Consider the following 27,956-nt stretch of genomic DNA (forward strand, 5'->3'; position numbering starts at 1 on the left):
CACTGAATCTGCGGTAAAATGGTATGCTCAGTTGGACCAAAATAAGATGTACTCTTGAAATGACTTGGCTAGGGCCTTCTGAGAACAATATAAGCATATTGAATATATGGTGAAAATAGGATATCTTTGCAGAACATGAAAAAAAGGTCAACTGAAACTTTTAGAGAATATGTACATAGATAGAAAGACATAACGACCCAAGTATAACCACCCTTATCTGATAAAAAAATTATTGTTCTGTTTGTCAATTCCTTGAACACTTTCTATTATGAAAGAATGATTGAGAATGTATCTAAAAACTTTTCGGACATTGTGATTTCTAGTGAAATTATAAAAAATACAATTAAGAGTGACAGGATTAAGTTAAAAGATGCGATCGATGTTGAAAAGAAAAGTACATCAAAATAGAATAAAAAAGAGGTACAAGCAGTCACAATGGATGAGCATCTACCTAATAGCTTTATCCCGTACAATTTTTATTTTATTTATCAACCTCATCACTCTGTCATAAGTTATATCTCTCAAAACTCATATCTTTGCCAACCAAGCTAGTATTTGGGCTTTCCAGCAAACTCCCATCCTTAAATGGTCATTCATGATCTTATTCCTACATTTGAATCCACCACCAAACCAACAAAAAATCAAAAGAGACTAAGGAATGATCAAGAGAAATTGCCCATTCCTATTTTTCACCTTTTACCTTTGCTAATAGAAGGTCGATATCTCACTCATGTGCCTCTAAAAATAACACTAAATCCATCAATAAGAAGTTATGATCCCAATGGCAAGTGTGATTGCCATATGGGGGTAATTGGCTACTCAACTTAAAAATACAGATAATTGAGAGAAAATGTTAAAAATCTTATCAAAAATGATATTCTGACTCCGAAGGTAATAGAACAATGAAAGTTGTTGACTCCATCCAATTGTCAAATATGAGAAGTTGAGATGAAGAGGGAGGTTTCGAGTTTTGAAAATCAAGATAGAATGATTTTTTTTATTTTTTTTACTATGTATGTATGACATGTGCATTGTGTCTTTAGGAGTTATCTAACTTATTTTGAAAGAATTGAATGTTTTAGATTTTTTTTATGAAATTTCTCTTTTTACATTTGTTTGAATAAAAAGTCCCACATAAGTAACTTTCAAGATTTCAAAAAAAAATAAAAAAAAAAGAAAAAAAGTTTTCTACTACAATAAAGATGAAATGATTCTTAAGAAAAATGGTGATTACTATTAGGAAAAAACTCATCAAATACCTCCACACATTTTTAAATACTTTTATGCCTCTAATCACTTAAATGATAGGACTCATCAACTATGACCCTTCAGGGAATGCGAGTTTGAATTCATACTTTAAGGGTCGATAATCTTTTTTTTTTTGGGCAAAGGACAAAATAGGTCAATTTTGAAAATTTTTTTTGAATTTCTAAAATCAGATACGCTTTCAAATTTTCAATTGATAATTCAATATGTGTCAAAATTTTACTATGACCATAGATATAAAAATGCTTGAGCCTTTTTCCTAAATAGCTTTTGTTCTATGTCTTAAGATACATTGAGAAAAAGAAAAAAGAATCCCTTTATGCCTAAAACAATTTATTTCATACCTTTATACCTTTATACCTTTTCTATTCCTTTTACCAAGAAAATGCTAAAAAAAATTTGGAGCCCAAAGAGCCTTTTTGAACTATGCAATCAATCCTATATGACTTGATTGTCATTAGAACCTTGAGTAAAAAAAATGGGGCATCACAAAAAAAAAACAAAAAAATAAAAAAAGTAAAAAAAAAAAAAAAAGACATCTTCAATGATTTGCTCTTTTAGCCAAGTGATCATGTTTGAAATGATGAATGACCAGCTTTCTCTATCTTTCTTATACTTAAAAATTATCCATTTGCTACCCATTTGAGCCTATTAAATTTTTTGTTCCAAATTAAACCCTAGCCAAGGATCATTTTTTACATTGGGGGGCAAAATTAGGATATATTCAAGATAAACTTCAAGAAAAGTATATGATAATTGAAAGCATATAACATGTCCTTTGGAGGTGAAAGTCTGAGGTAAAAAGTCAACAAAGCTTTAATTAGAATATCAAGATTTAAGAAAGTGAACAGCCAAAGATGAAGTTAGGCATTTTTAAGGCAAAGTAAAGAAACCTTAGAGATAAGAAACTGAAGCTTTAATTAGAATTCAAAAAAAAAATTAAATCAAACAAAAAGAAAAAAAGAAAATATGTACCTTGAAAATGAGAATTCAAGGAAAAAAAGACAGGTGAATAAAACTGCTGAAATTAAGGTCAAATGTTTCAAAAAAAAAAGTAAAGGAAGAAAGTCAGAGAATGCTAATCAGGATCCTTGGCCTAATTACCCTGAATAATATATTTCGAGCCTATTTAACCATTCTTTCAGAACCCTTAATCTCGGCCTACATTACATACCTTGAAAAGCTCATTTTGATCAAATGTGGATACTTGGGTTAAAGAGCAATGTTCTTGAAATTTGTACATACTTGTTAGTATTTGACAAGATTTCACCAAGTTCTTCATTGATAGAAATATAGCTCTACGGTGAAAATCCTAAAAGGGCAGTTTAGAGCTAAAATCATTCTCGATGCCCCAAAATGAATTTCAAAGTTTCAAGGTTCTATCAGAAATAAAAAAATCTTAATGCAAAGCCTTTTGAAAGACCAGTACCGATTAAATACCTTTCATTTAAAAAAAAAACCAACCTTGTCCTATTTCCAAATCTTTATTCCCAAATCTTGTTTGGAAAGTAATGGCTAGTTTTGACTCACATTGAAGTATCACGTTTTCAATAAAATAAAATATTTTAAAAAATTATCACTTTTATGAGCCCAAAAGAAATCCTTGCAACCCTTGTCGAGTCTTTCTGTAAGATATGCCCACCAGTAAAAGGAGTTGAATTATCAATTACCCTAATATTCATAAGCTTTCTAAATAGTAGTCATCAACTTTCAAGAGATTTGAAAGTCTTGAGTTTTAAATGTTTCATTAATTGCAAAGATACTTTATGTGGGATAATTTTTGATCACTTTTGATAATTTTCAAAATTATTTGAGCATTTTGTACATAATACTGAGATCATTTTTTTTTTATGAAAATAAAACAATGAATTTTAAACAGAGATTATTCAAAAAAAAAAAGGAGGGGCAAGAAGAGTCTATGCATTTACATCACTTGCATCTGCATCACAAGAAAGACATTCGTATTTGCATCACTTACATTGGCATTTGCATAAGACATTTGCATTCACACCTTAAGAAAAATTTACATGTGCGTCATGGTATCTGTATCCTAAGAAAATGTATTGGTAGAGGCATTTACATGAAAAGAACATTATCATTTGTATTGTGAAAAAGTCAAATGTATTTGCATCAAGCATTCGTATTCGTGCGTTGGCATTGACATTTACATCGACATTTTCATTAACATCATTTGATAAGAATAGACATTTGTATCGTGATTGCATTTATCAACTTTCTAAATATTAAAAACAAAAAAAAAAATGAGGGGACAAGTCTTTTTTTTTTCAAGATTTCAAAGTCTTTGTTTAAGAGGAACCTTCTTCAAACAAGACCTTTAGAGTTTAAAAAATCTCTGATCAAGTGAAAGCCACGTTTAAAATTTTTTTAAAATTTTTAAACTTTCATTGCCTCTGATTATGAGGAGCATTCAAAGATTTTGAGATTTGTAAGACCTTTAGGCATAATCTCTAATACTTTCGAGCACAACTTTCAAGACCTCCGGGTAAAAGATTTTCAAAATTTTAAAAGTTTCATTGCCTCTAATTATGAGAGATTCAAAAATTTTAAGATTTGTAAGACCTCCAAGTGTAATATCCAAAGCCTTCGGGCACGATTTTTAAGATTTTCGGGTAAAAAATTTTTAAATTTACAAAATTCACAGATCTCTTATTAGAGAAGCATCCAAAGATGTTGATTTTTAAAACCTTCAACATAAATTCGATTCGAGGTATTGTCTCGATCGATTCATTATTTTTAACTTACGTTGTTATCTTGATCGATTTTGTAAGACCTCTGGGCATGATTTCTAAGACCTTTGGGCATAAATTTGATTCGTGATGTTATTCCAATCGATTTTTAGTTTTTTGACTTGTAGTGTTATCCCGATCGATTTTGTAAGACCTTCGGGTATGATTTTTAAGACCTCTGTGCATAAATTCAATTTACGGTGTTGTCCCGATCGATTCATTATTTTCGACTTACGTTGTTATCGCGTTTGATTCTGTAAGACCTTCAAGTATGATTTCTAAGACCTCCTAGCATAAATTCGATTCACGATGTTATCCCGATCAATTTTTAATTTTTTAACTTACAATGTTATCTCGATCGATTTTGTAAGACCCCCGGACATGATTTCTAAGACCTCCGAGCATAAATTTGATTCACGATGTTATCCCGATCAAATTTTAATTTTTTAACTTGTAATGCTGTCCTAATTGATTCTGTAAGACCTTCGAGCATGATTTCTAAGACCTCCAGGCATAAATTTGATTTGTGGTGTTATCCCGATTGATTCATTATTTTTTTAACTTGCGATGTTATCCCAGTCAATTCTGTAAGACCTCTGAACATGTTTCTAAGACCTCTGAGTATAAATTCGATTTGCAGTATTATCCCAATCGATTCATTTTATTTTTTGATTTACAATGTTGTCCCAGTCAATTCTGTAAGACCTTCGGACATAAATTTGATTCGCGGTATTATCCCGATCGATTCATTATTTTTTTACTTGCGATGTTATCTCGTCGATTCTGTAAAACCTTTGGACATAATTTCTAAGACCTCCGAACATAAATTCGATTCACAATGTTATCCCGATCGATTTTTTATTTTTTGACTTGCGGTGTTATCCCAGTCGATTCTGTAAGACCTCTAAGCATAAATTTGATTTACGGTGTTGTCTCGATCAATTCTTTATTTTTTGACTTACGGTGTTGTCTCAGCCGATTTGGTAAGACTTCCGAGCATGATTCCTAAGACCTCTAGGCATGATTCTTAAGACCTCCAGGTAAAATTTTGATTTACGGCATTATCCCGATTGATTCTTTATTTTTTGACTTACAGTGTTGTCCTAGTCGATTCTGTAAGACCTTTGGGTATAATTTTGATTCACGGTGTTATCTCAATCTATTCATTATTTTTCGACTCATGATGTCATCCCGGTCATTTTCTTTATCATTTAACTGTGGTTAAAAAATAAAAAAAAAAAGAGAAAAAAAATTTAAAAAAAAACTTGATTTGCTTCCGGACAAAATTGGTTTCTTTTTCTTTGTCATATTCTTAATTCTCAGTAATGGACAAAGAGAGGCAGCTGTAGACACCGATTTTATTCGGTCTATTTTTTTTAGTGATAGTAATTTTTTTAAAAAAATAAAAAATTAATTATACAAAACAAAAAACCAAAAAAATTTTAAAAATTTAAAAACAACAAAAACATAGAAAATGGCAAAAAGTATGACAGCTGATGCCTGACACCAGTCACCCTGCAGCCACCTCTAGCCACCCATACCCTGCAACCTCCCGACCAGCCTCCTACCACCACCCTATTGCCACCCTATAGTTTATCCTAGCAATATCTACAGCCACCCAGATCCCCATCTATAAAACACCCGACTTTTTCCCTTTTATGACTCTGTCGGACACATAAAGAGCTTACTTTCATCATTACCCAACTCTCTTTCAACAAGCTCAGCACCCACATTAACACCCCAGTCTGAGCCTTAACCCTTACTAGACCCATACCAAATAGAAACAAAAAAACAGAAACAAAAAAATAAAGACAAACAATCATCATTGTATGGAGAAACCCAACGCCAAATCTACCTGCAAAAGCAAAAAAAAAAATTCACACCAGTCTTGTTTAAAAAAAAAAAAGGGAAACAGGAACTTTGAGCCCCGATCTACGCTGATCGGGGCTATTTTCGACCAAAAAAAGGTCAGATCCAGGAAGAGCACATTGAAGAGCATTTTTAAAAGTATTTTTGGTATTTTTCGACCATCGATGACCACCGGCAGTGACCGCCAGCGGTGATCTAGGCGGCGACAGGCGTAACGACAGTACACCGGACTCCGATAAAGCTAGAGAAAGCTTCTGAATTGAATTTTTTTTTGTAAAAATGAAAAAATGAGTTACAAAAAGTTGCTTTTTATATAAGAAAAGCAAATGCCAAAACGACATCGTATTGGACCTAGGAGGATCCGCGCGTAGACCTAGATTCGACTCGAGATCCACGTAACCGACCCGTCAACCCAGCTCCTCAGTAGCTCTGAACCGGTTTGACCAAACTGGATCGAACCGAACCACTCCCTAGACCAACCCGAACCACTCTTCAGTCGGTTCAACAGAACCGCACGTCAAACTGAACCCTTTTCAGTCTAGCCAAACTACCGTTGACTGGTCCCGTTTAGATAAAATTTTTTTTTTTAATTTTTTAATTTTTATATATATTATTATTTTTGTTATTTTGAGTTTTTTTTTATATATATTTATGCATGATAAACTTTAAAATTTTTTAGAATATTTTTAAAAATTTTTTAATAATAATAAAAATAAAATAGTAAAATAATGACTAAAAAAAACTAAAAATGTTTAAAAAAGAATAATAATAATAATTTTTATTATTTTCTTTGCCTAGATGTTGGAGGGAATAAAAATATATTCCTAAAAATAATTTCGCCTAGATGTTGAAAAATTATTATTAACAAATTTTCATAAAAAAGAAGTATATAATAAATTTTTAATTAATTTCAAAAATTATAAAAATCGAACTTACTCCGAAAATTCACCTAAATGTTGAGAATTTTTAGAGATATTCGTGTTTTTTAAATAAAAAAATAAAAAAAACTAATTCCTAAACCATCAAAACCCTAAAATCAAAACCTTACACCCTCCAAACCTTAAAATCAAAACCCCAAATCTCAAAACCCTAAAACTAATTCCTAATCACCCCAAACCTTAAAACTAAACTTCAAACCTCAAACCAAAAAATCAAAACCCCAAATCTTAAAACCCTAAAACTAAAACCCTAAAATCCTAAATCATAAACCCTAAAATCCAAAACCTTAAAATTCTAAATTCTAAAAGCCCCAAATTCGGTATGCATTCCCGAATCATTACCAAAAAAATCATTCAAACTTTAAAACCTCTACTCAAGCCCTTACTCAAAACATTTTGAAAATCCTACGGACATATGTGAAAATCTCATTTGAAGTAATTTATTCCTAAATGCTGCCTAGATAATGGGGTATTTAGGACGCTTTACTTCGTTAAGTTTTTTCACACGATTTCTTAATTTGCATTAATAATAAAATTAATAAATAAAAAGCATAATAGTAAATTAAGATCTTAAATATAAACAGTCGCACCTAAGCTCTGTCTAGATGTTGAAAAGTCGGGGTATCTCCTTGTACTTAAGAATCCAACTTTTAAATTGCATCTCATTTTACATGACATTCATTAGCATACATACGTTATCGTGTTATCATCGATAATTGTCTGCATTATTCTCTCTTTAATTTACTATTTGATGAAAAAATATTTTATAATAAAAAAGAATAATACATTTAAAAAAAATTTTTGTGATATTATAAAACAAAATAAAAATAATATTCCGAAGGAAATAATTCTTGGTACTCTGCCTAGATGTTGGAGAGTCACTAACAATGATCTTGTATAAAGATTGTTATTTCATTTTAAGGATTATCGTGTTAAATCTTAAGCGAAAAAGAATTATTTTAAATTCTGCCTAAATGTTGGAGAATTTTAAAATAATTCTTTAACTTTAAGATTTTCTCAATATTCCTAAATAAAGAGCTTTAGCAAAATTTTATTTTTTCAAATAAAGGGAATTAGTGTTAAATTTCAAATTGAAACTATTTTTATCAAATTCCAAAAATAGCACGTAATTAAATGGTACCAAGTTATGGGTGTTGTGGGGGTGCTAATTCTTTCCTACACGTAACCGACTCTCGGATCCAACCTGATTTTTCGTGGACCAAAATTTATCTTTTTGATAAATTTTAAACTCGCTTTTATGATTTTATTAAAAAAATAAACTTTTGGGTGGCCAATCACACTTCAACAAAAATTGATGACGACTTTCTTTTTATTTTTTTCAATTATAAAACACTTTACGTATCGCGATGTCAAAATCGTTACGACAATAATACAGCTGTGCAGGAGGCGAAGTTGACTGAAGTGGTTGAGATACAACCAGATAGTGCCATAAGGGAGACTATGATTCCGATTGTACTCTCAACTGCTAGAGCAGGTTCTGTTAATAGATTCTCGATCCTGGAAGCTGTGCAGGAATCAGAATTAGTAGTGGATAAAGGAAATGTACATCAGAGCTCAAAAAATGAGGCTGAAGAGATAATTCCATACTCACCAAAGAAACAGAGAGCAGCAGCTGCAGGTGTCGATGATTTAATGAAGGCCCTTAAAAGCAAGAAAAACGGTCCAATTGATAAAGGGAAGAAGGTTAAGGCAGGAACCACTGCCTTTGAAGGTAAGCCTAGTTGTTCTTCAACATGAAGCTCATAGTATGGAATGCTAGAGGATTTAATGATCCTCGAAAACAAATAAGTGTAGTGGATAGAATAAATAGAATACGGGCAGATATTGTGTGTTTATTAGAAACTAGAATAAAGCATCATAAAATGTAGCCTGTGCTGGAAAAGCATTTTTGTGGTTGGTGTATTCTTCACAATTATGCAGCATCTCCAAACGGAAGGATATGGTTATTATGCAGAGATCATGTGCAAGTAGACCCACTAGAGTTTTCTGAGCAAAGTATTACTTATGTGTTACAATATGAAATCAGGAAAGTTTATTTTTCTGCCATTTATGGGAATAACGACGGTGTTCAAAGAAGGAACCTGTGGTTGAACTTAACTCACATCAGTGGTATATTGCAAGACGACCCTTGGATTTTGGCTGGGGATTTTAACATTATAGTCCATTCCTCTGAAAGCTCAGATTATAATGGAGATCAATCAGCAAACTCAGAGATGAAGGATTTTCAGAATTGCTTAACTCAACTAGGCTTGTTTGATCATGCTTATGTTGGACCTCAATTTACTTGGTCTAACCATCAGTTACGAAGTTACTTAGGAAGGAAGTTGGATAGAGTATTGATAAACGACTCTTGGCTTTTAGCTCCCCCACAGTCGCAAGTCGAGTTCTTAGCTCCAGAAGTATCTGATCACTGTGCTTCACTTGTCAAACTCAGCATGACAATTCAATCCCCTCCAAAGCCTTTTAAGTTTTTTAACTATTGGACAGGGAATCCGAAGTTCAAGTTAATTGTGGAAAAATCCTGGGAAGACCCTATTAAAGGTAGCCCAATGCTAATATTGCATAAGAAATTAAAGAGGTTGAAACTGGAGCTCAGGAAGTTCAATATTCAAAACTATGGAAATTTGTCTAGTAGAGTGTAGACAAAGAGGAAAGAGCTGGAACTAATGCAAGAAGCCATTCTAGCTCAAAACCCACCAAAAGAACTGGTTGTGATTGAGAGAAGGCTATATGAAAAACTCAAGGACCTGATGAAGGCTGAAAGAGTTATTATAGGCAAAAATCAAGAATAAGATGGCTGTAAGAAGGTGATCAAAACATAAAATTTTTCCACAATTTGGTAGCAGCAAAGCATAAAAAGAATACTATACGAGTCTTAGTGGATTCAGAAGGGAAAAGATTGGATACGTTTGACCAAATTTCGCAGAAAGCAACCTCCTTCTTTCAGAAGTTAATTGGAACTGTGGATCAAAATGTTACAGGATGCATACATGAGTTTTTGGCAGAGCTTCTCCAAGGGACCTTATCTGCAAAGGCTCAAGATTTTCTCATACAACCAGTAACTAAAGAGGAAATTCAGAAGACAATGTTCTCATTGACTGGTGAGAAATCCCCAAGACCTGATGGTTTTAATGCTCATTTCTTCAAACAAACTTGGAGCATTGTCGTAGATGATGTTACTAAGGCTATAGAGCATTTTTTTCAATCTGGGAATATGCTATCTGCTTTCAATTCTACAATAGTAGCATTAGTTCCTAATGCACCAGTCTTAATAGTATAAGGGATTACAGGCCGATTTCTTGCTGCACCACAATCTACAAATGTATCGCTAGGATTCTGGCTAACCGGTTGAAGGAAACTCTACCTGGGATGATAAGTCATAATCAAAGTGCATTTATAGAAGGTAAAAGCATCACAGATAATGTATTGCTAGCTCAAGAAATGGTTCGAGGATGTGACAGATCCACTTTATCTCCAAGATGTGCAATCAAGATTGATCTTCAGAAGGCTTTTGATTCAGTGGACTGGGGCTTCATATTCTCAGTCTTGTATGCCATGAAGTTACCGAATTAGTTTATAGGATGGATAAGAAGTTGCATTACTACTACTTTCTTCTCTTTATCGATTAATGGTGGACTTGTAGGCTATTTTAAAGGAGCAAGGGGAGTGCGGCAGGGAGATCCACTTTCCCCTTACTTGTTTGATCTAGCTATTAATGTTTTGTCCAGACTATTGGATGCTGCTGTCGTAGATGGTGTCTTTGATTATCATCCTAAATGCAAAAGAATTAAATTAACTCACATTTGCTTTGCTGATGACTTATTGATTTTCGTAAAGTGAACATTGGACTCAGTGATAGGTATAAAGGTGGTGTTAGAGGCATTTTATACTATGTCTGCCCTACAGTTGAACTATGAGAAAAGTGAGCTTTATCAGGCAGGGGTTAGTAAGGAAGAACTTGTCAGAATCCAGCAAGCTTCTGGGTTTAAGATTGGTACGTTACCAGTCAGGTACCTTGGGGTCCCATTGGTGTCTAGAAGGCTCACAGAGAAAGACTGCCACCCTTAGTTGACAAGATAACAGCAAGGATTAACAGCTGGGCTACAAGACACCTATCATATGCTGGCAGGTTACAACTAGTACAATCAGTGCTTTTTAGCATGTAGAGCTATTGGTGTAGGCATTTCATCCTCCCAAAACATATGCTGAAGAGGATAAACAAGTTATGTTCTGGTTTCTTTTGGAAAAGAAAAGTAGGATTAGCAAAAAGAGCTAAAGTTGGAAGGCAATATGCTATCCTAAGTCTGAGGGAGGGCTTGGAGTTAAAGATATCTTGACCTGAAATCTAGCTTGTGTCTTGCAAAACATCTGGTTGATAATTGCAAAAGCTGATTCTTTATGGATCGCTTGGATTGAAGCTTATGAATTGAAGGGAAAGACCATATGGCAAGTAGCAGCCAAGCAAACTAGCAGTTGGAATTGGAGGAAATTGCTTCAAATAAGGTAAATCGCACAAAATTTCATCAAAAAGGAAAACCAAGTATAGGTATAGCCATTTCCAAAAGAATGTTATGACACTGCCATGGTATGGGAAAAGATCAGACTACAACAACGAAAAGTGGGATGGCAGAAACTAATAAGGTTCAAGTATCACATCCCAAACATTCATTAATAACGTGGATGACGATTTTAAATAGGCTTCCAATGAAGGATAGATTGCGATCATGGGGAATGAGAATTGATAGTAGATGTAACTTATGCTACAATGAAGATGAAACATGAGACCATGTTTACTTTGAGTGTGTTTATTCAAAAGAAGTTTGGCAAAAGATCCTTCAGCTATGCAACATTGATAGAAGAGTAACAAGTTGGGACACATAACTGAGCTGGACAAAAAACAGATTAAAAGAGAAAGCTTTTATCTCAATTCTATTAAAAATTACCTGGAATGCATGTATATATTTCATATGAGGGGAAAGGAATCAGAGGATATTCAAGCAAAGGGAGATGACGACTGCACAAATGGTGGACAAAGTCAAGAAAATTGTAAGATGCAGGTTGCATGGATTGAAACATATTGCAGGAGATATGGTAAACAAAAAACTTAGTGAAGATTAGAATCTGAATGTAAAATTTCTAAAATAATTTGTTAACAAATTGTTTTTCCTTTGTTTGTTGAGTTGTAGAACAATTATATTGTAGCAAATTCTTACTGTTTTTAGATGAATTAAAATTCAGTTTATCCAAAACAAAAAAAAAAAAACAAACTCACGTCTTCCAATTATTTTTATTTTTGAAAGATGAAGAGTGAAGTTGAAGGATTTCACATCTACGTCTCCCTTTATCAAGCAATGTCTGATACATTTCACAGCCAACAGGCCAAAAGGTTTCAGGAAGGGCTTTTCTGCAACTATTGCCTAATAGCTTATGAACTTTGCTATAAATTCTGTTAACAGTAAAAAGGTGATGATTAAATTTATACCTCCAATTGCTGAAAAAGAAATTTGAGAAAATTTTCTACTCTGTTGTCTAGTAGTAATAGGCCCTTGATTTGGCTTTGACTATTATAATATGCATAAGAGGGTGTCAGGAAATTAATCCTAATATAATCGTTATTATCACTATTAAACTCATCCTTAATCCTAATATAATCATTATATATCTTTAATTTAAGTTACTAGGCCGATTAGAATAGATGAATTTTTGGGGTTGTTTTGGTCCTACTTTGATTGGTTCACCAACAAATCCAGGCTAATTGGGCATTTTGGGGTTTATTCCAAACTTTCCCACTCCACGGGTCGGCTATGGGCTTCTGGCCCATCAAGTTTAGTCTGTTAAAGTTTCAATTATAAAAAAGAGGTGACCTAACTTATAAATTTTTAATTTAAAAAATATATATATAGAAACCAAATTACTTTTTATTTTTTTTTGTAACCTAATTTTTTTTAGTATCTCAATTTGAAGAAAAAGTTCGAGAAAGAAAAGTTTTATTTTTTTTATAAAAAAATTATTATGTCTATTTTTTTATTAATATTATAAATCTAATAAAAAAAATTTAAGTTAATCATAATCATCTTATAATTTTTTAAAGTTATTTATTTTAAAGTAAGTTTCATATATTTATTTCAATATAAAAAATTTTTTTATAATTTTTTAATAATTTGATTTTGATAAATAATTGAATATAAATAGATATATTTTTTAAATTTATAAAATGTCAAACTAATTAAAAATCTATCAATATATATTTGTAAAATATATTTATGTTTTACTTGATTAAAAACTATTGATATAACAATAATTATAAAACAGATCAATATAATAAACATATCATGATACATGAGTGCTTTAAAATTACAAGTAATGAAAAATTATAATTAAAAAAAATTATTATAATAATTTTTTTTTTTTTTACTTTTTATCTAAACAATGATTGTTAGATTTTTTTATTTTATTAATTTTAATTATCCAATCAAAAGATTATATATATCATTTTTTCATTTAAAATTTTTTTTCTTTTCCTTTATTCTTTTTATTAATATTTATTCATGATCTCAATAAAAAAATAAAAAAAAAACCGGAACTCAACGGTTTTCTTCTTCTCTGCAAAGAAAAAAGAGGTTTTCCCTCTTTTTTTTTTTTTTTTTTTTTCTCTTTTCCTCTTTTGGTTTTTCTTGAGTTTCTTGGCTTTTGTACACTTGCTAGACATCGATTTTCTACAACAACGAAGACAAATCTGCGCGTTCTAATTTTGAAACTTTTGGTCAATGGATTCTCTCCATCTTTCAATCCGATCAATTCTCTACTTTTCCTTTTCCTTTTTCTTTAATCTTATAATAGTAAACCCAAAGTTTATTTAAAACCCTAATCTGCAGATTCGTGAGAAATTTGACGGAATCATGAAATCTCCGCACTTTCGACCACTGTCTCTGTAAGTTTTTATGCTTCAATTCCTTTCATTCCTTTATTTTTCTTATAATAATGTTTTTTCCCTATTCAGATTCTAATACTTTTGCGGCACTCCATCTGCTCCTGACTGGTAAATTTATAGATTCTTTAACTTTTTTCTACAATTTTTTTCTTAAATGTATGTTAAATCAAATAACAAATTTATAGATTTTGTTATCGTTGTTGCCGGTCGTCTCTATTGCAGTCAAAAGGCAGAACTTGTAAGTTGCTGTATTCGTTAATTTTATTTGGTCATTAAGCATTATTCTGCATGGAACTGTTTTTGATGCAAACGTATATTCACTCAAAACCTTGTATTGCTGTGCTGATATTGTTTTTGCCTTACTTAGAAGGACCTAATTCTTTTAGGACAATCATATCTATAGGATTGCTATGGTATAGTGTCTTACCTACTTCTGTATTTGGTAAGGATAATTTGGAGATATACCTAATGTTCTATTGGTTTATGCTTTATCAGATATTTTGTTTGCATTTGTAACTTTATTCTTGGATATGTTGTTTGTAAGATTACTTGTGATCCTAATTTCTGAGCAAAAGACAAACTGTAGCAGACTGAAGTCAATCTTTGATTCAAATCTCACCTAGCAAAATAACAACTTGTGTTGATTTGAAGGAAATTGGAAATGATGGAAAAAGGAATTTTCTAGATTAATTTTTTAGTATTCTTCCTTTGGACATCTGTGTCTTCTTCACTTGTTTCCAAACTAATAGGCTATTCATTGTTCTTTCATCTAAAGAGAGTAAAATGATGTTGCAATCTGTGCAATCCCATTGATTTCATTAGTACTGCTTCTCATCACGTCATCTGATGCAATATCTTGTCAAGTACTTGTTATCATATCCGGGATAATGGGGTATGTATCTTATTGTTGTTCAGGCGGGCTACTATCTCTTCTTTGGAAATCGTTCTTCTGGCACACTGAGAAGCAACAATGGAGCACAAATTAGATTGTGGCTTCTTTCTATAATGTTTTGGTATATATTAACTCTCACATGATTTATGTTAACCCAATATTGGTTGTGGCCATTCCCAATAAACTGATTGCTCGGAAAGTGAACTGATCAATTTCCACAATGTCTTTTGCAGCTTCTAACATTGCATCTAAACAGGCATGTTGAAAGAATTTTACATAGTATGGTAGGATATATTTGTAAATTAGATTTTACTAATTTTTAGAACTATCTTTGCAGTTTACAATCATGGAAGCACTCAATCCAATTTCTGCAGTACAACCTAGCTTATGTTACTTGGACGTTTGCTCAAAATCTGCAGGTTATTCTTGTTTCCTCCCTTATTTAAATGTTTCAAGAATTTAATGACAATGTTCATCATCCATGCATTAAACTCATGACAGATAGGAGCTGTCATCAATGTGAAACATTCCTTTTCCTAAAATATATCAGGTCAGGACTTAATCATTGACAGAATAATTTTATGTTTTTTTTTTTTTGATAAATAATTTTATGTTTCTTGATTTTCATATTATCAACATTTCCTTTTCCATTATTTAGGGATTGGGTACTTATTAAACTATTGGTGTCTTAGTTGTAGTATCTTTTTCAACCAACATGGAATCTCAAAATGTACAACTCTAGTTCGTTTTTGTGTTTAAAAAAGGTTTGGATGATACTGATTCAATGATTATGTATTTATGTCAACTACCAGTTTGACTGAAAAAGGAAGGGCTTTCTTTGAGTAAGTTTCCTTTCCTTTTAAGATAGGGTATAATCTGGTGGAGATGTGAAACTTAGTTTGACATTTTTAGATCAGTGTGTTGTGCAGAATGGTGCGTCAATATGGTGAGACTCTGAGGGAAAATTTGTTTGCTTTGACTTGGTACTCCACATCCCAACATTGATAGGAATCACAAGATCAAGCATCAACCATGACATGTATAAGGAATTTTTGGGTCCAAATTACCCATGTTTGTTCTCCATCAGTCTCCCAAGAGAAGAAGTTCCCTCTTCAGAGACTTTATTACTCAAACTGATCCCGTGCCTGTTTACCTTTTTCTATCTTTGGTAAAATCAATCAGCATAGATGCAATTAGTTATGAACTATATGAAATGCCTGCTGATCTTTCACATTTCTATATGAAGCTTTGCAAATCCAAATAACAGAAAAAAGGCACTGTCCTTTCGAGTTGTGAAGGATGTTTATAGTTTTATTATCTATTGTCACATCTGGTGAATGGCTAAAGGTTTAACCTCGTTACAGCTTTTAGCAATGCTAATGCTTTCTATGTCCCTAGGAGCAAAATTTCATCTCTTGAAAAAGCATTTGACAGGAATTTATTGGCTTCTTTTCCGGAATTTACTGGGTTTTTTTCTGCTGGTAAAGTAAACATCCTCCTCTTTCTTTTATTCATGTGCCTAAAGAATTCTTTATTTTCCTCCTTAGGCTCTAAGAAATAACACAACAGGTTTTCTCGTTTCTTTATGCAGGCAAATATGTTCACAGGGCTGGTAAACTTGTTGTGGGTACTCTGTTTGACTTATCAGTATCAGCCCTTTTTATCCTGATTGTCTATGCTTTGACATTGTCTGTTGTCATTTTAATCATAGATTTTTATGGTGCTAGGTTAAAATTTTGGTAGGTTGACCCTTATTTTGCTGTGCAAAATGTTTTTTGAAAGCTATAATTAAATAATCTGGTTTTGTTGTGCATTTGAAACAAATTGTCTTCAAAACAGCTTAAACAGAGGAATCTAGCCTCAATTGCATTTTTAAGCATGAAGATATATATATATATATATATATATATATATATATATAACGTAATGTAATGTAATGCTTGCAGCTATGAAATAGGGATATGAATATAGGACATAGGGTAAACATATGGATACGTAGTGATAGGATAATTTAAAAGGAGGGACACTTCGATGTCACCATCCTTTTAGATTGTTAGTTGTCATTTCTAGCATTAACTGTTTATCACTTCTCCTGTTGTTATTATAGATTACTTGCATGAACTGTTTTTTTCCTCAATGTTAAGGTATTTATATATATATATATTTCTCGTAAAGAAACTCTATTCAAATACAATACATGTTGGCATAAGGTTTTTCTTAGAAGTCTTTATGCTACTAAGGCTCATCCATTTATATGAGGCTAGTCTGGTTATGGCCCCTTAAAGACCAAGGAAATATCAGCACGCCCATGATCATGCACATGCATGTATGTGTGATGTTGTGCATATGCCCATTTGGCACATTTCAATGGATAAATAACAATCTACAACTCAGAGTATGGATGGCTATCGTATGTAGTTTTGGAGTTTCTGAGGTGTAAATATTGACATTTTGTTTGTACAAAAGAACAATACTAGAGAGAGAGGAAAAGCTTAAACTATCAGTATGAAATATGACAAGGGAAGGGGAAAAAGGTAAAAACCTGCAAAAATGGGGTAGAAATTAGGTTGTGGAAGATCGCCAAAATGTGTTGTACTTTGGTGTAGGAAGCTGACGGTCACATGGATTAACCTGCAATATGTCTGACATATTGGACCATCAGTCCTCTTCACGCGACAGTTCCCTATGTTTCTTTGTCTCTCTCGTTGTCTATCGTTCACAAGCTCTTTATGCAATCTTACAGCTTTATTACTTTTGAAAACAATATTACATCTGTATTATTATATACGTTTATATACGAATTTGTATTTATGTTTTTAATAAAAAAATTGACATATATAGCTGGCAAAGTAGGACTATTGGTAAACTAGAAGTAGCAAATAGCAATGACTCGACATTTTTCTTATGCTTTTTTAAATTCTAACACGGAAAAATCTAAAAGCAACGCTATTGGCGTGTGTTTAAAATATTTTTAGGGTAGATTGAGACTTTTTTTTTCCCTATCTGTGTTTTGGTGTGGTTTTAATTCTTGTACTAAAGCCATACTTTCTGTAATTTGGACTCTGATAGCTAGCATTATATACCAAGAGAGTAATCCAATCAAATATGATTTGAATCTGCATGTTTTCAGGTTTGGCCGCAAAGTTACAATTCCATTAAGGCTCTATAATGACAAGCTATATAATAAGCAAAATTTTAAGTACATCAGCAATCATTATTTATAAATGTCTGTTGGCAATTCTTTTTTTCTAAGGCTTCATTATTACTCAAAAGATTTTCAGGCAGATGTTAGTTTTTCGTGCATTTTCCCTCCTTTTTTACGAGATTCCTTCCTGTTTTTCATAAAGCGAATTTTTTTCTTGATGGATTTTGGTATATATTTTGGACTATACATTGAACTGTAGTTTGTCGATGCCTTGTTTGTGGCCAATGTCAGTAACTAATTCAGTACTAATCTTTCTATAATTATTTTATGGTTATCTTTTGTACTGAACTTTGAGTAATTAAATATATTCAAATATATATATATTATCATTCTTTTTTCTATTAATAATTGTTTTTGATGCATTTGAACATAGTTGATGCAGAAGAGAGAATTTGAATTTAGATTTTAATCCTTTAAACTACAGCCTTTTCAAATTAATTAATTAAGGAAGGGGGAGGGGATGCACGGGAGGCTAAATGGCTACTCCTTCGTGTCTCGTGAAGCTTCGTTTCATGGATTTCTGATCACCTTCAAAAAGCTGGGTCGATAACTGACATCACGGTGGGGGATGCTTCCGGTAGTGATCATGAAAGTGCTGAAAATTTCACTTTAATAACTGTCATATGTCTTTTTAACCTAAGCCTAATATGTTTGCATCTTAAATAATAGCCTACCCCACTGATTCTCACATATTCGTTTATTTGCATTTTTTTATCATTGGCAAGTTAAATGATAAAGGCCTAGGTAAAATCCAATTTCCATGAAAACAAGATAGAAAATTCAGGAAAAGAAAATTGCCAACTAAGCTGCAGAAAATGGGTTGTCAATCACACGTTAAGCTTTCCTTGTAAAATAATGTGTATGAGAATCTAGCGCAAGTGAGCCAGTCGTTTTTCCCTGCAAAATTTAACACAGATTTGAATATGAATAGTAACCTTTTTTTAGTTACATCAAACAAATAAAATTTTAATACAAATAAAAAAAAAGTTTAGTTCAAAATCAAACCTTTAATATTTTTTTAAATGTCTTAAACCATTAAATTAAAAGTGTGGGTACTAATGTAAATAGCAACTGTAACCCAGCTTCTTGTGTTGTTGGTATGCATATTTCTATATAGATTTGGGCCCCACACACACTCTCCGTTGCAGAGGCTGTGCTAGTGTTTACAGCGTCTATGAAATCGGGAAGACAAACCCCAAAACGAGGCCAAGGGAAAAGCCTCTTTCTTTTTTCGTCACTTTTTCGCTGGCAAAAAAGAGAACTCCTTTTCCCTGTCCCTCCCACGTCCATATCTTTCTCTCTAGCCCAAAGCCCCAGCTCCTAACTTCATTTAACCTCCTTTTAATTAGCCCCTCTCTCTCTCTCTCTCTCTCTCTCTCTCTCTTTTAAGAAGATTTCAACTGCCGGAGTTATGTTAGAATGTGACTTTTGTCTATAAAATGAAACTAGAATTTCTAGTTTCCAGTATTTCATGTCATATTATTTGGAGGTGTACTTTGTGGAGATTGTAGAGAAAATGGCACTTGAAACCCTTTCTTCCAACGAGCTCTTGAACTTTGTTATCTATGATACCATATCTGGAACCCCATATAGCAGCCATGACTCATTGGTGACTAAATGCTCGTTGGAAAATAGTTTCAGCTACCAAGAACAAGCTAGTAGTGCTTTGAATTGCTTGTCAATGATGACTCCACAATGCCACTCAACAGGAGCGGAAACTGTTGATCGGAGGCCGAACTTGGCAGCTCAAGGGAGGAAAAAGAGAAGGAGAAAAGCGAGGGTTTGCAAGGACAAAGAGGAGGCTGAGACACAAAGAATGACTCACATTGCTGTTGAGAGGAACAGGCGAAAGCAAATGAATGAGCATCTGGCTGTTTTACGCTCCCTTATGCCTGAATCTTATGTCCATAGGGTTTGTCTTCTCCATCATTTTCTTTTATCTCTCTTTCCTCTCTTCTTCTCTCCTCAAATGTGTGGGAAAACGAGAATTATTACTCTTCTGGTTAAGACTAAAAGGGTCGTCGCTCCATTCAAACTCTAGACAAGAGACAACGTTCAGTGTTTGGCTATATTAGGAAAACCTGGTTATGAAGTGTCTTAACATAACTGGATTGTTGAAACATGCATAGTTCATGACTTTGGAATGTTTTCTTTTTTTCTGTTAGCTACACTACATTACCATATTTTATTGATCAATTACAGAATCCTTTACCTCTAGAGGAATCGTTACTTCAAGGTTTAACTAATTGATATACTCGAGTGGTAAAATTGTGATGTGATTCACTACAGCTCTGAAAAGCTGGACTGATTGAATTCTGAAGTTCAATAATAGTTTGGTACAATGACATTGCAGTGAAATTTAAATTTAGCAGAACTTGTCAAGGTAAAAAGATCAGGCAGAATTGGCAAATATTAAAATAATTCTATTCTTAGCTTCTTCTATTCTTTGGATTACTCTCTTGTTTGCTAGTCATGCAAAAGTTCTAAAATTATGGAAATAGTAATTATATAAAGATATTGCCAAAGAGACCAGCTTTTCCTGTATTATGACTTAAATAGAAATTTACTTCAGCAGAATCATGATACGAACTCATGGTTCCTTTAATTTGCAGTACTTTCAATATTCTCATCCCCATAGCAGTGCAAGCGTTTAAAAAATTTAATTAATTTAACCCTTAAACATAGATGATTTTTGTATGTGTAGGGTGATCAAGCATCCATAGTTGGTGGTGCTATAGAGTTTGTGAAGGAACTTGAGCATCTTCTGCAAACCCTTGAAGCTCAAAAGCTTCGAGTACTGCATCAAGTAAGACCAGCTGATGCCAATGAATTAGAAACCACCAACTCCATATTGCTATCACCACCATTTGCACATTTTTTCATGTATCCTCAGTACACCTGGTCTCAGATCCCTAATAAATATACATCAAAGACTAAGGCATCAATAGCTGATATTGAGGTGACATTGATCGAAACTCATGCTAATCTCCGAATTCTCTCACGAAAAGGTCCCAGGCTGCTTTCCAAGATTGTTACTGGTTTTGAGTCACTTTACCTTTCCATCCTCCACCTAAATGTCATAACCGTGGATCCATTAGTTCTCTACTCTATCAGTGCCAAGGTAACATATGCACTTCTTTCTCCATCACCTTCATCTTTCTTTTTAAGAAAAATACCTTTTCCCCCTAATAATCATGGGATGACAATATATCTCTTTAGAATTTCAGAACTCATAGTAAAATCACTCAGTTACATATGTATTTTATCCAAATAATTAAATATATAAAATAATAAATTCAAAAAGTGATATAGTATGTTTAGTCAATGGATATTTTTGGTTCCTTAATTAATATTTTAGCAAATATAATAATTTATATGTATGATTTCTTAGAATAATAAGTTACAGGAGTAGTGTTTCAGACATTCTATTAGAGATGGTCGTCTTCAATTATTGTCATATGAGGTGAGTGGGCAGATACTGTCTTTTCCTCTCATATATACTTTTGTTTTTCCCTTGGAAAGGAAAAAAAAATTGTCATTTTCCATAATTTCAGAAAAGTTAAATAAATTTTGGATGACCTTTTGAAGTTATAGTAGTACTGGCTTAAATTATTTTTTTTATGGGAAAAATGGGAGGAAGATTGCTTTTTCTCATTTATTATTACTATTTCCTTGGTTTAGTTAATAATTTTCGATATAATTCTAGAAAATCATACAGTTTTGGGCTAAAATTTGAAACATTCTGAATGCAGGTTGAAGAAGGATGCCAACTCAGTTCAGTAGATGACATAGCAGGGGCAGTTCACCACATGCTCGGAATAATTGAGGAAGATGCTACTGCCTTATGTTGATCAACTTTGTGCTAGCTACCCAAATTACTTTTTGGTTTACGGTCAAATCACCAAAAAGCTACCACTTTTTTCTTTATTTTTTAGGGTTTTTTAGAGGATTGTTTAAAGTTTCTGTATTTTAGTTTTTACCGTTCCTGTATGTACGTTGCTTGAGTCAATGAAATGTGGTGTGTTTTGATGTTCATCTAGTAAATGAAGTATGGATGTTTAGTATTGGGTGTGTTTGAACTATAAACTTTGTTACTACTTTCTTTTTCTTTAAATGTCAATTGGATCGATGTGAAGATATTGAGGTCTCATGCATGCATGGATGCATGCTTAACATGCTTTGTTTTGCATATGAACCTACCGGCATATGCCTCTCAGGTCTCCAAATTAACCACAGTTCTTGATTCTTGTATGGCTTTTCACACAAGACATTTCCCAATTAGTCCCCTAATTAAGAAAATCCAACAACGTACAAGCACTTGATTAGCCGGTTAATGCATCTCATCTCTCTCTTCTTATAGAAGCCAAATCTTCGTTTCAGTTGGGTTTTGATGATGAAGAAATATTGAAGGGTGACATTGCAGAATTTGGTGCAAGGGCCCTGGAAGGGAATTGGAAAAAAAGGATGGTTTTTTTTTTTTTTTTTTTTTGTAGCTTTACGGGAGAAAAAGCTGAGAGAATTAGAGAGGGTTTTTGTGAGATTCGATGCACATCTCCTTTAAGCCTTAATTTTTGTTTCTTGTGAAACATGAATCTGTACCTATTTAAGAATCCTGTCTTGTTGTGTAAACCAGACAGGGACGTCGGATGAATCTTGACGTCTCTTTTAGTTTCTGAATCCAGGAGCCAAAAAAAAATATATATATTTACATTAATTCAGTCGGCAAAAGAAATAGACTAATTACATTACTGAAATTTTGGTGCTAAATTTTCGTACAAAATTACAGATCGACTCACCGATTACCTTTCAAGTTAACATGTCCAGAAGGGGTGGCCCATGTTCTCTGAATGTCTCTATATTGGATGCGACACAACATTAATATAAGTTTTTGTAGATGGCATATATACACAGTGTTTTTCATGCGTTTCCTCCAAATGTTTACTTCAATCATGAACTATGTTCGTAACAAAATAGTGTATTTGATTTTTGAGGATGTTGGTCTATTTGATATTAGATTAAACATTAATGAGTCATTGGTAAAATAAAATTGATATTTTAATAAACTTGATTAACAATAGAGTTGGTAGAATTTCAGACAACACTATGCTCTTATTTAAGGAAGTTGGTACAATTTTTCTTCACACCCATATTTTTTATTACAAAAAAATACTCTTATGAAATTACTTAATTAACTTGTGAAAAATTACATTTATCCCTTTTTGCACACTCATTTCTATTTTAAAAGCTTACGAAAATGTAAATTCATAAACCTTTTGAAATATAAGAAAAAATATTTTCGCCATTCATGATTTCAAGCACAAAAGTCCAATGCATCATATTTTAGCTTTCAAAATTTTAATAAAAATAAAAGGTTTACCTTTATATTGAAATTGAGTAACTAGATTAAATCCAAAAATTGTAATTGTAGGGTTTGATTGAAGATTTTAAGTTTGATTTTGGTTTAAAGTTTGAACGGAAAGGAGGAAGGAGAAGGGGACGAGGAAAATGGGTGTGAAAGATTTTTTAGTAGAAGAAGAATAATATTTGTGGAATGTAAAAGATAAAAATTAAGGATTATATTTTAAATTTTGGATATAAATAAAAATGTGGTGTATTGAGAAAAAATTGAAGTGCAAATGGTCCACATGTAATTTGTCATTCATCATCTGCCATTGCAAAATGCGATTACCATTTTGCTACTCTGCTAGTCATGTTTAAATATTGCACGTAATCAACACATTATCTATGTATATGAGCATGTTCATATCATGCCAACTGAAACATACTGCAAACAGGACTCAATAATCAAACCAAAAAAAATACAAGAGAGAGAGAGAGAGAGAGAAACAAAAAAGAAGAAGAGAAAAGCCTATTCCTTGGTCCATAACCTGCCCTATTGGACCGAAGCTTTTGTAATTGTGGGGCAGAACAGACGGAGACAAATGTTCTTGAACCCATTGTCTTTCCCAGAGCCCCTCTTTTTGTTTAATTAATACTCAATCCGAACAAAATGGGCTGTTTTTTCGGCCAATAAAGAAAATGGGCTGTTTAAATGTTACCCAGAGCCCCTCTTTTTCAGTCTCAAAGCAGGCTTTCAACTAAGAATGCGATCATATTCATGCATGGAAATTCCCTCTGGACGTGACCATAAGAGTGAAATCAACTTAGCAAAGATTTCAGCTTTGATGCTTCAAATTCTAAATGGCATGTTCTAAGTTTACCTTCCTTTCACACCCAAATTAATTAGGGTTTGGTCAAAAAATATCCTTGTATCTCCATGACTAGATGCCACATCATATTTTTACCCTCCCAGACCCAATCCCACTCAGAAAAAGATAAGATATCCACGTCAATTTGAATCAGCCAAAGATAAAATTGTATAGTTAGGAAATCTGGTCAGGACTTAAGATAGAAGCCACATAAATTTTGGAGAGAACTTTGCCTAATTTGCTGGGTACAGATTTTTTTGAATTAAAAACTTGTCAAAATTATTCTAATTTTAAGGATTAATTTTGTAGTAAATGGAAAGCAAGATTATCAGTTAAGGGCTCTAGATCTTCTAAAACATCTTGACAAGGACTCTTCTATTTGCTACAAAATCCTATCCTATAAGTCTCATTTGTCCCAACAGTTCTTTGGTTTCTCTTGATTTTCTCAACTTATCTTGGTAATTGCAGTGAAGATGACTATTTGCATTGAGAATCCTGATCAACTTATTGGTATTTGATCTGCTTTTCATTTCAGATTCAATGTTGATTATTTGTTTCAATCTTAGTATATGCATTATTTGGTTTTCAGCTACTCAAGGAAAGGGAAAGAAGATACAGCCTGATGCTAATCAATTGGTATCAAATGAAGAATTTGCAACGCCTGAAACAAATGCTTTTGGAAACTCATTCAGGTAAATCATTTTCTCTACAGGTTTGTATTTTGGATATTGAATATTTTCCTAGAATATATCTGATTAAAATACTCAATATTTGGTGAAATGGTTGATAGGGATTATGAAGCAGATGGTGCAAGGAAAGACATTGTTGAGCAACACTACAAATCAAGTCATATTAACCAAACATATGATTTTGTAAGTAAATTTTTATATAAGGAATCATCCATGGTGTACGTTACTGTTTGGACATTCTAATGCATTACAAAATGAAATATTGCAGGTGAAGCAGATGAGGGAGGAGTACAAGAAGCTTGATAAGGCAGAGATGGGAATATGGGAATGTTGTGAACTTCTGAATGAGGTTGTTGATGACAGTGATCCTGATTTGGACGAACCTCAAATTCAGCATTTGCTGCAGAGCGCTGAAGCAATCAGAAGAGACTATCCTAATGAAGACTGGTTGCACCTGACTGCTCTTATTCATGGTAAAAATAAAAACCCCTTACAATATTCTTTCTTTGCCTTGTTATCTTGTAATGATAAAATTACAATAATTAACTTATTGAGTTTCAATGCTTTTCAGATCTTGGAAAAATCCTGGTTCTTCCAAAATTTGGAGAGCTACCTCAATGGGCTGTTGTTGGTAAGTATTTGTTTCAAAAAATAAAAATAAAAAAGTTCCATATTTCCTCATATAATTTTAAGTGACAAGTTAATTTCAATATAACAGGTGACACATTCCCAGTTGGATGTGCTTTTGATGAGTCCAATGTTCATCACATGGTTTTTAAATCTTAGCTTTGATCTTTAATCATTTACCAATTAAACATAATTGTGTTATACATATACGATCTTAACTCAAGATGAATTTGCAATTCACAAATTCTGTGCTGCAGTATTTTAATGATAATCCTGACTTCAACAATCCAATTTACAACACCAAAAATGGGATTTACTCTGAAGGGTGTGGACTAGATAATGTGCTCATGTCATGGGGGCACGATGACTATATGTACATGGTATACATTTGACTCGATCAATCAATCAATCCCTCCAAACTAAAGTCACTTAAATCTAGTCCATATTGTTTCTTGCCACAAGTTTTAGTTAATACTATATCATCTATCTCATAATTTTTAGGTGGCCAAGGAAAATGGAACCACATTGCCTTCCGCAGGACTGTTCATCATCCGATATCATTCCTTCTATCGTAAGTAATTAGAATGAAACTTATTTTTTTTCTGATCATGCTATGCTACTACTCAATTTGGCTAACGGAATCGATTTCCTTCCCATCTTTACAGCATTGCACAAGTACGGAGCATATGCACAATTGATGAATGAGGAGGATAGGGAGAACATGAAATGGCTTAAAGTATTCAAGTAAGTGTCCTCGTATTCCTTTTTTTCAAGTTGCTATATTAATTTTTGTGCAATTGTTTTGTGAAAACTTATTGACTTTCTTTTCATAAAATCTTGACAGCAAATATGACCTCTACAGCAAGAGCAAAGTTCTGGTTGTTGTTGAAGAGGTCAAGCCATATTATGAATCCCTTATTGCAAAGGTAAGCTCATCATTCCCTTTTTTTGCCTTAATGGTTCTGCACTCAAGATTTCAAAGTTGATTAATTTTTCTGAATTGAACAAAAAAAAATTGCAGTATTTTCCAGCAAAGCTGAAATGGTGAAACTTCAAAGCCTCAATACAGGATTGCTGCAGCTGCAATATTAATGTAGTCCTGACTCCTGATCTGAAGAGAAGTCACTGGGACGACTAGGGGAAATAAAATGTTAATAATCAAAGAACTGTTTGGGTATTTTAACAAGATTCTTGAATTCTTAGATTTGCTATGTTCGTATTCTCTTTTCAAAATTAATAAAGTTACAAATTTTATTCCTTTTTGCCCCATATCAAAAACAGAAGATCAACTGAACTTCAAATCAGATAAATTAATTCAATTATGTTAAATCGTTAATATGTTATCTCCTATGATGCAATAAGGCATAAGCATGTGAGATTTGGCTGAGACGAGATCAAAGTTGCAAGCAAGAAAAAAAGCCAAAAGGCAGCACGGAAAGCAAAATAAAAACACAATCTTTGCAGAGTTAAAAGGCTAAAGGCATGTGAGACATATAACTGTCTTCTTTCTGCTAATAGAATGTTCTTTTTCTTTTCTTTTTCCTTGGTAAATACTACAAAAGTTGTGGAGAACTAATCACTTTTTGTTTCTTTTTCTTCCCATATCCTGTACAAGGATTCCTATTCAAAAAGTGGTACTCAATGTGATTAGACTTGAAGAACAAAAACTGTTATCAATTTGCTTTACATACTAGCTTTCATGGATCCAGGGCAAAGAACAAAATCTTGTAGGGTTGAATGACAGAAGCTGTGTTCCATGTACCCATTTATTCTACACGTATATCTTTACTCGAGGCAATTCCCTTTTCTTTTCATTATTAGATCTCCAATCAATACCCAGATAGTCTTCAGGCTGAATAATTTTCTTAACAAAATGGCATTAAGCAACAATGTCATCGGTGCAATCAACTTTGTTCCTATGCTGCTCTCAATTCCAATCATTGGTGGTGGAATCTGGCTTGCAAATCAACTAGACAATTCCTGTGTGAAGATATTACAATGGCCTGCTATAGTTTTTGGGGGTCTTAATCTTGGTTGTAGCTCTCGAGACTTCATAGGAGGGTTTTGGCGAATCCGCTGGTTCCTTATTGCGAACCTTGTTGGCATGCTCATCCTGATCATATTGCTTGCAATCTTGGTTGTTTTCATCTATTGGTTACCATAAAAGGCAAAAAAGAATTCGGCATGCTTGGTAAGGTAATTAGATTCTCCAACCATGGGTTAATCTTCTTTTCCAGACTAGTCTCATCATTATCTTTATGTTTTTTTTTGTTTTGGAGTCTGGACGCTGTAAGCCACCAAATGAATGTGGAAACACGTTTGCAAACCCAACAAACTGGATCAGCCCCATTAACAGCATAGCAGACCCAGACTGCATACAGTGGAACAATGACCAAACGCAAATCTGCTACGATTGCAATTCGTGCAAAGCGGGATAGCTAGCAAATCTGAAGCAAGAATGGAGAAAAGCCGACATAATACTGCTTATAACTCTTATTGCGTTGATATTTGTATATCTGATTGGGTGTTGTGCCTTTAAGAATGCCAAAACTGAGGAGATTT

General features: G+C 33.0%; 3 protein-coding genes and 1 pseudogene across 22 annotated transcripts; all 4 read left to right on the forward strand.

The window, feature by feature from the left end:
* The first annotated feature begins 13,444 nt into the window (after window positions 1-13,444).
* Window positions 13,445-17,428, forward strand: LOC111304705 (uncharacterized protein At4g17910-like). Of its 20 annotated transcripts, XR_016344922.1 has the most exons (8): window positions 13,467-13,772; window positions 13,842-13,880; window positions 14,688-14,785; window positions 14,898-14,920; window positions 15,002-15,083; window positions 15,477-15,506; window positions 15,582-16,145; window positions 16,256-16,418. XR_016344922.1 is itself a non-coding variant. In XM_089765302.1 (7 exons), exons 2-5 carry the CDS (start codon window positions 13,927-13,929, stop codon window positions 15,202-15,204), a joined length of 303 nt encoding a protein of 100 aa, XP_089621428.1. In that variant the 5' UTR covers window positions 13,452-13,772; window positions 13,893-13,926; the 3' UTR covers window positions 15,205-15,214; window positions 15,477-15,506; window positions 15,582-15,961. The 20 variants fall into 20 exon arrangements, 11 of the variants coding, with proteins under 11 accessions (XP_089621435.1, XP_089621434.1, XP_089621436.1 ...); XR_016344918.1 differs by lacking the exons at window positions 13,842-13,880; window positions 14,898-14,920; window positions 16,256-16,418 and adding exons at window positions 13,893-14,010; window positions 15,166-15,214 and having other exon boundaries at window positions 13,448-13,772; window positions 15,357-15,506; window positions 15,582-15,961; XR_016344919.1 differs by lacking the exons at window positions 13,842-13,880; window positions 14,898-14,920; window positions 16,256-16,418 and adding exons at window positions 13,893-14,010; window positions 15,166-15,214 and having other exon boundaries at window positions 13,448-13,772; window positions 15,357-15,506; window positions 15,594-15,961.
* A 1,636-nt stretch (window positions 17,429-19,064) lies between these two features.
* On the forward strand, window positions 19,065-21,904 carry LOC111304090 (transcription factor bHLH71-like). The gene is made up of 3 exons (XM_022900608.2): window positions 19,065-19,781; window positions 20,574-20,990; window positions 21,622-21,904. The coding sequence occupies exons 1-3, from the start codon at window positions 19,341-19,343 to the stop codon at window positions 21,718-21,720; spliced, it is 957 nt and encodes a 318-aa protein (XP_022756343.2). The 5' UTR covers window positions 19,065-19,340; the 3' UTR covers window positions 21,721-21,904.
* A 2,417-nt stretch (window positions 21,905-24,321) lies between these two features.
* Window positions 24,322-26,651, forward strand: LOC111314804 (putative inositol oxygenase). Its single transcript, XM_022916419.2, has 11 exons — window positions 24,322-24,588; window positions 24,668-24,770; window positions 24,869-24,950; window positions 25,036-25,240; window positions 25,339-25,398; window positions 25,486-25,538; window positions 25,652-25,774; window positions 25,896-25,965; window positions 26,060-26,138; window positions 26,239-26,320; window positions 26,416-26,651. Exons 1-11 carry the CDS (start codon window positions 24,552-24,554, stop codon window positions 26,440-26,442), a joined length of 921 nt encoding a protein of 306 aa, XP_022772154.2. The 5' UTR covers window positions 24,322-24,551; the 3' UTR covers window positions 26,443-26,651.
* A 499-nt stretch (window positions 26,652-27,150) lies between these two features.
* Window positions 27,151-27,832, forward strand: LOC149516690 (protein TORNADO 2 pseudogene; annotated as a pseudogene).
* The last annotated feature ends 124 nt before the right edge of the window (window positions 27,833-27,956 follow it).

The sequence above is a fragment of the Durio zibethinus genome, chromosome 9 (genome assembly GCF_047325235.1).
Source record: "Durio zibethinus cultivar Kanyao isolate XHJ-2024 chromosome 9, ASM4732523v1, whole genome shotgun sequence".
NCBI lineage: Eukaryota > Viridiplantae > Streptophyta > Magnoliopsida > Malvales > Malvaceae > Durio > Durio zibethinus.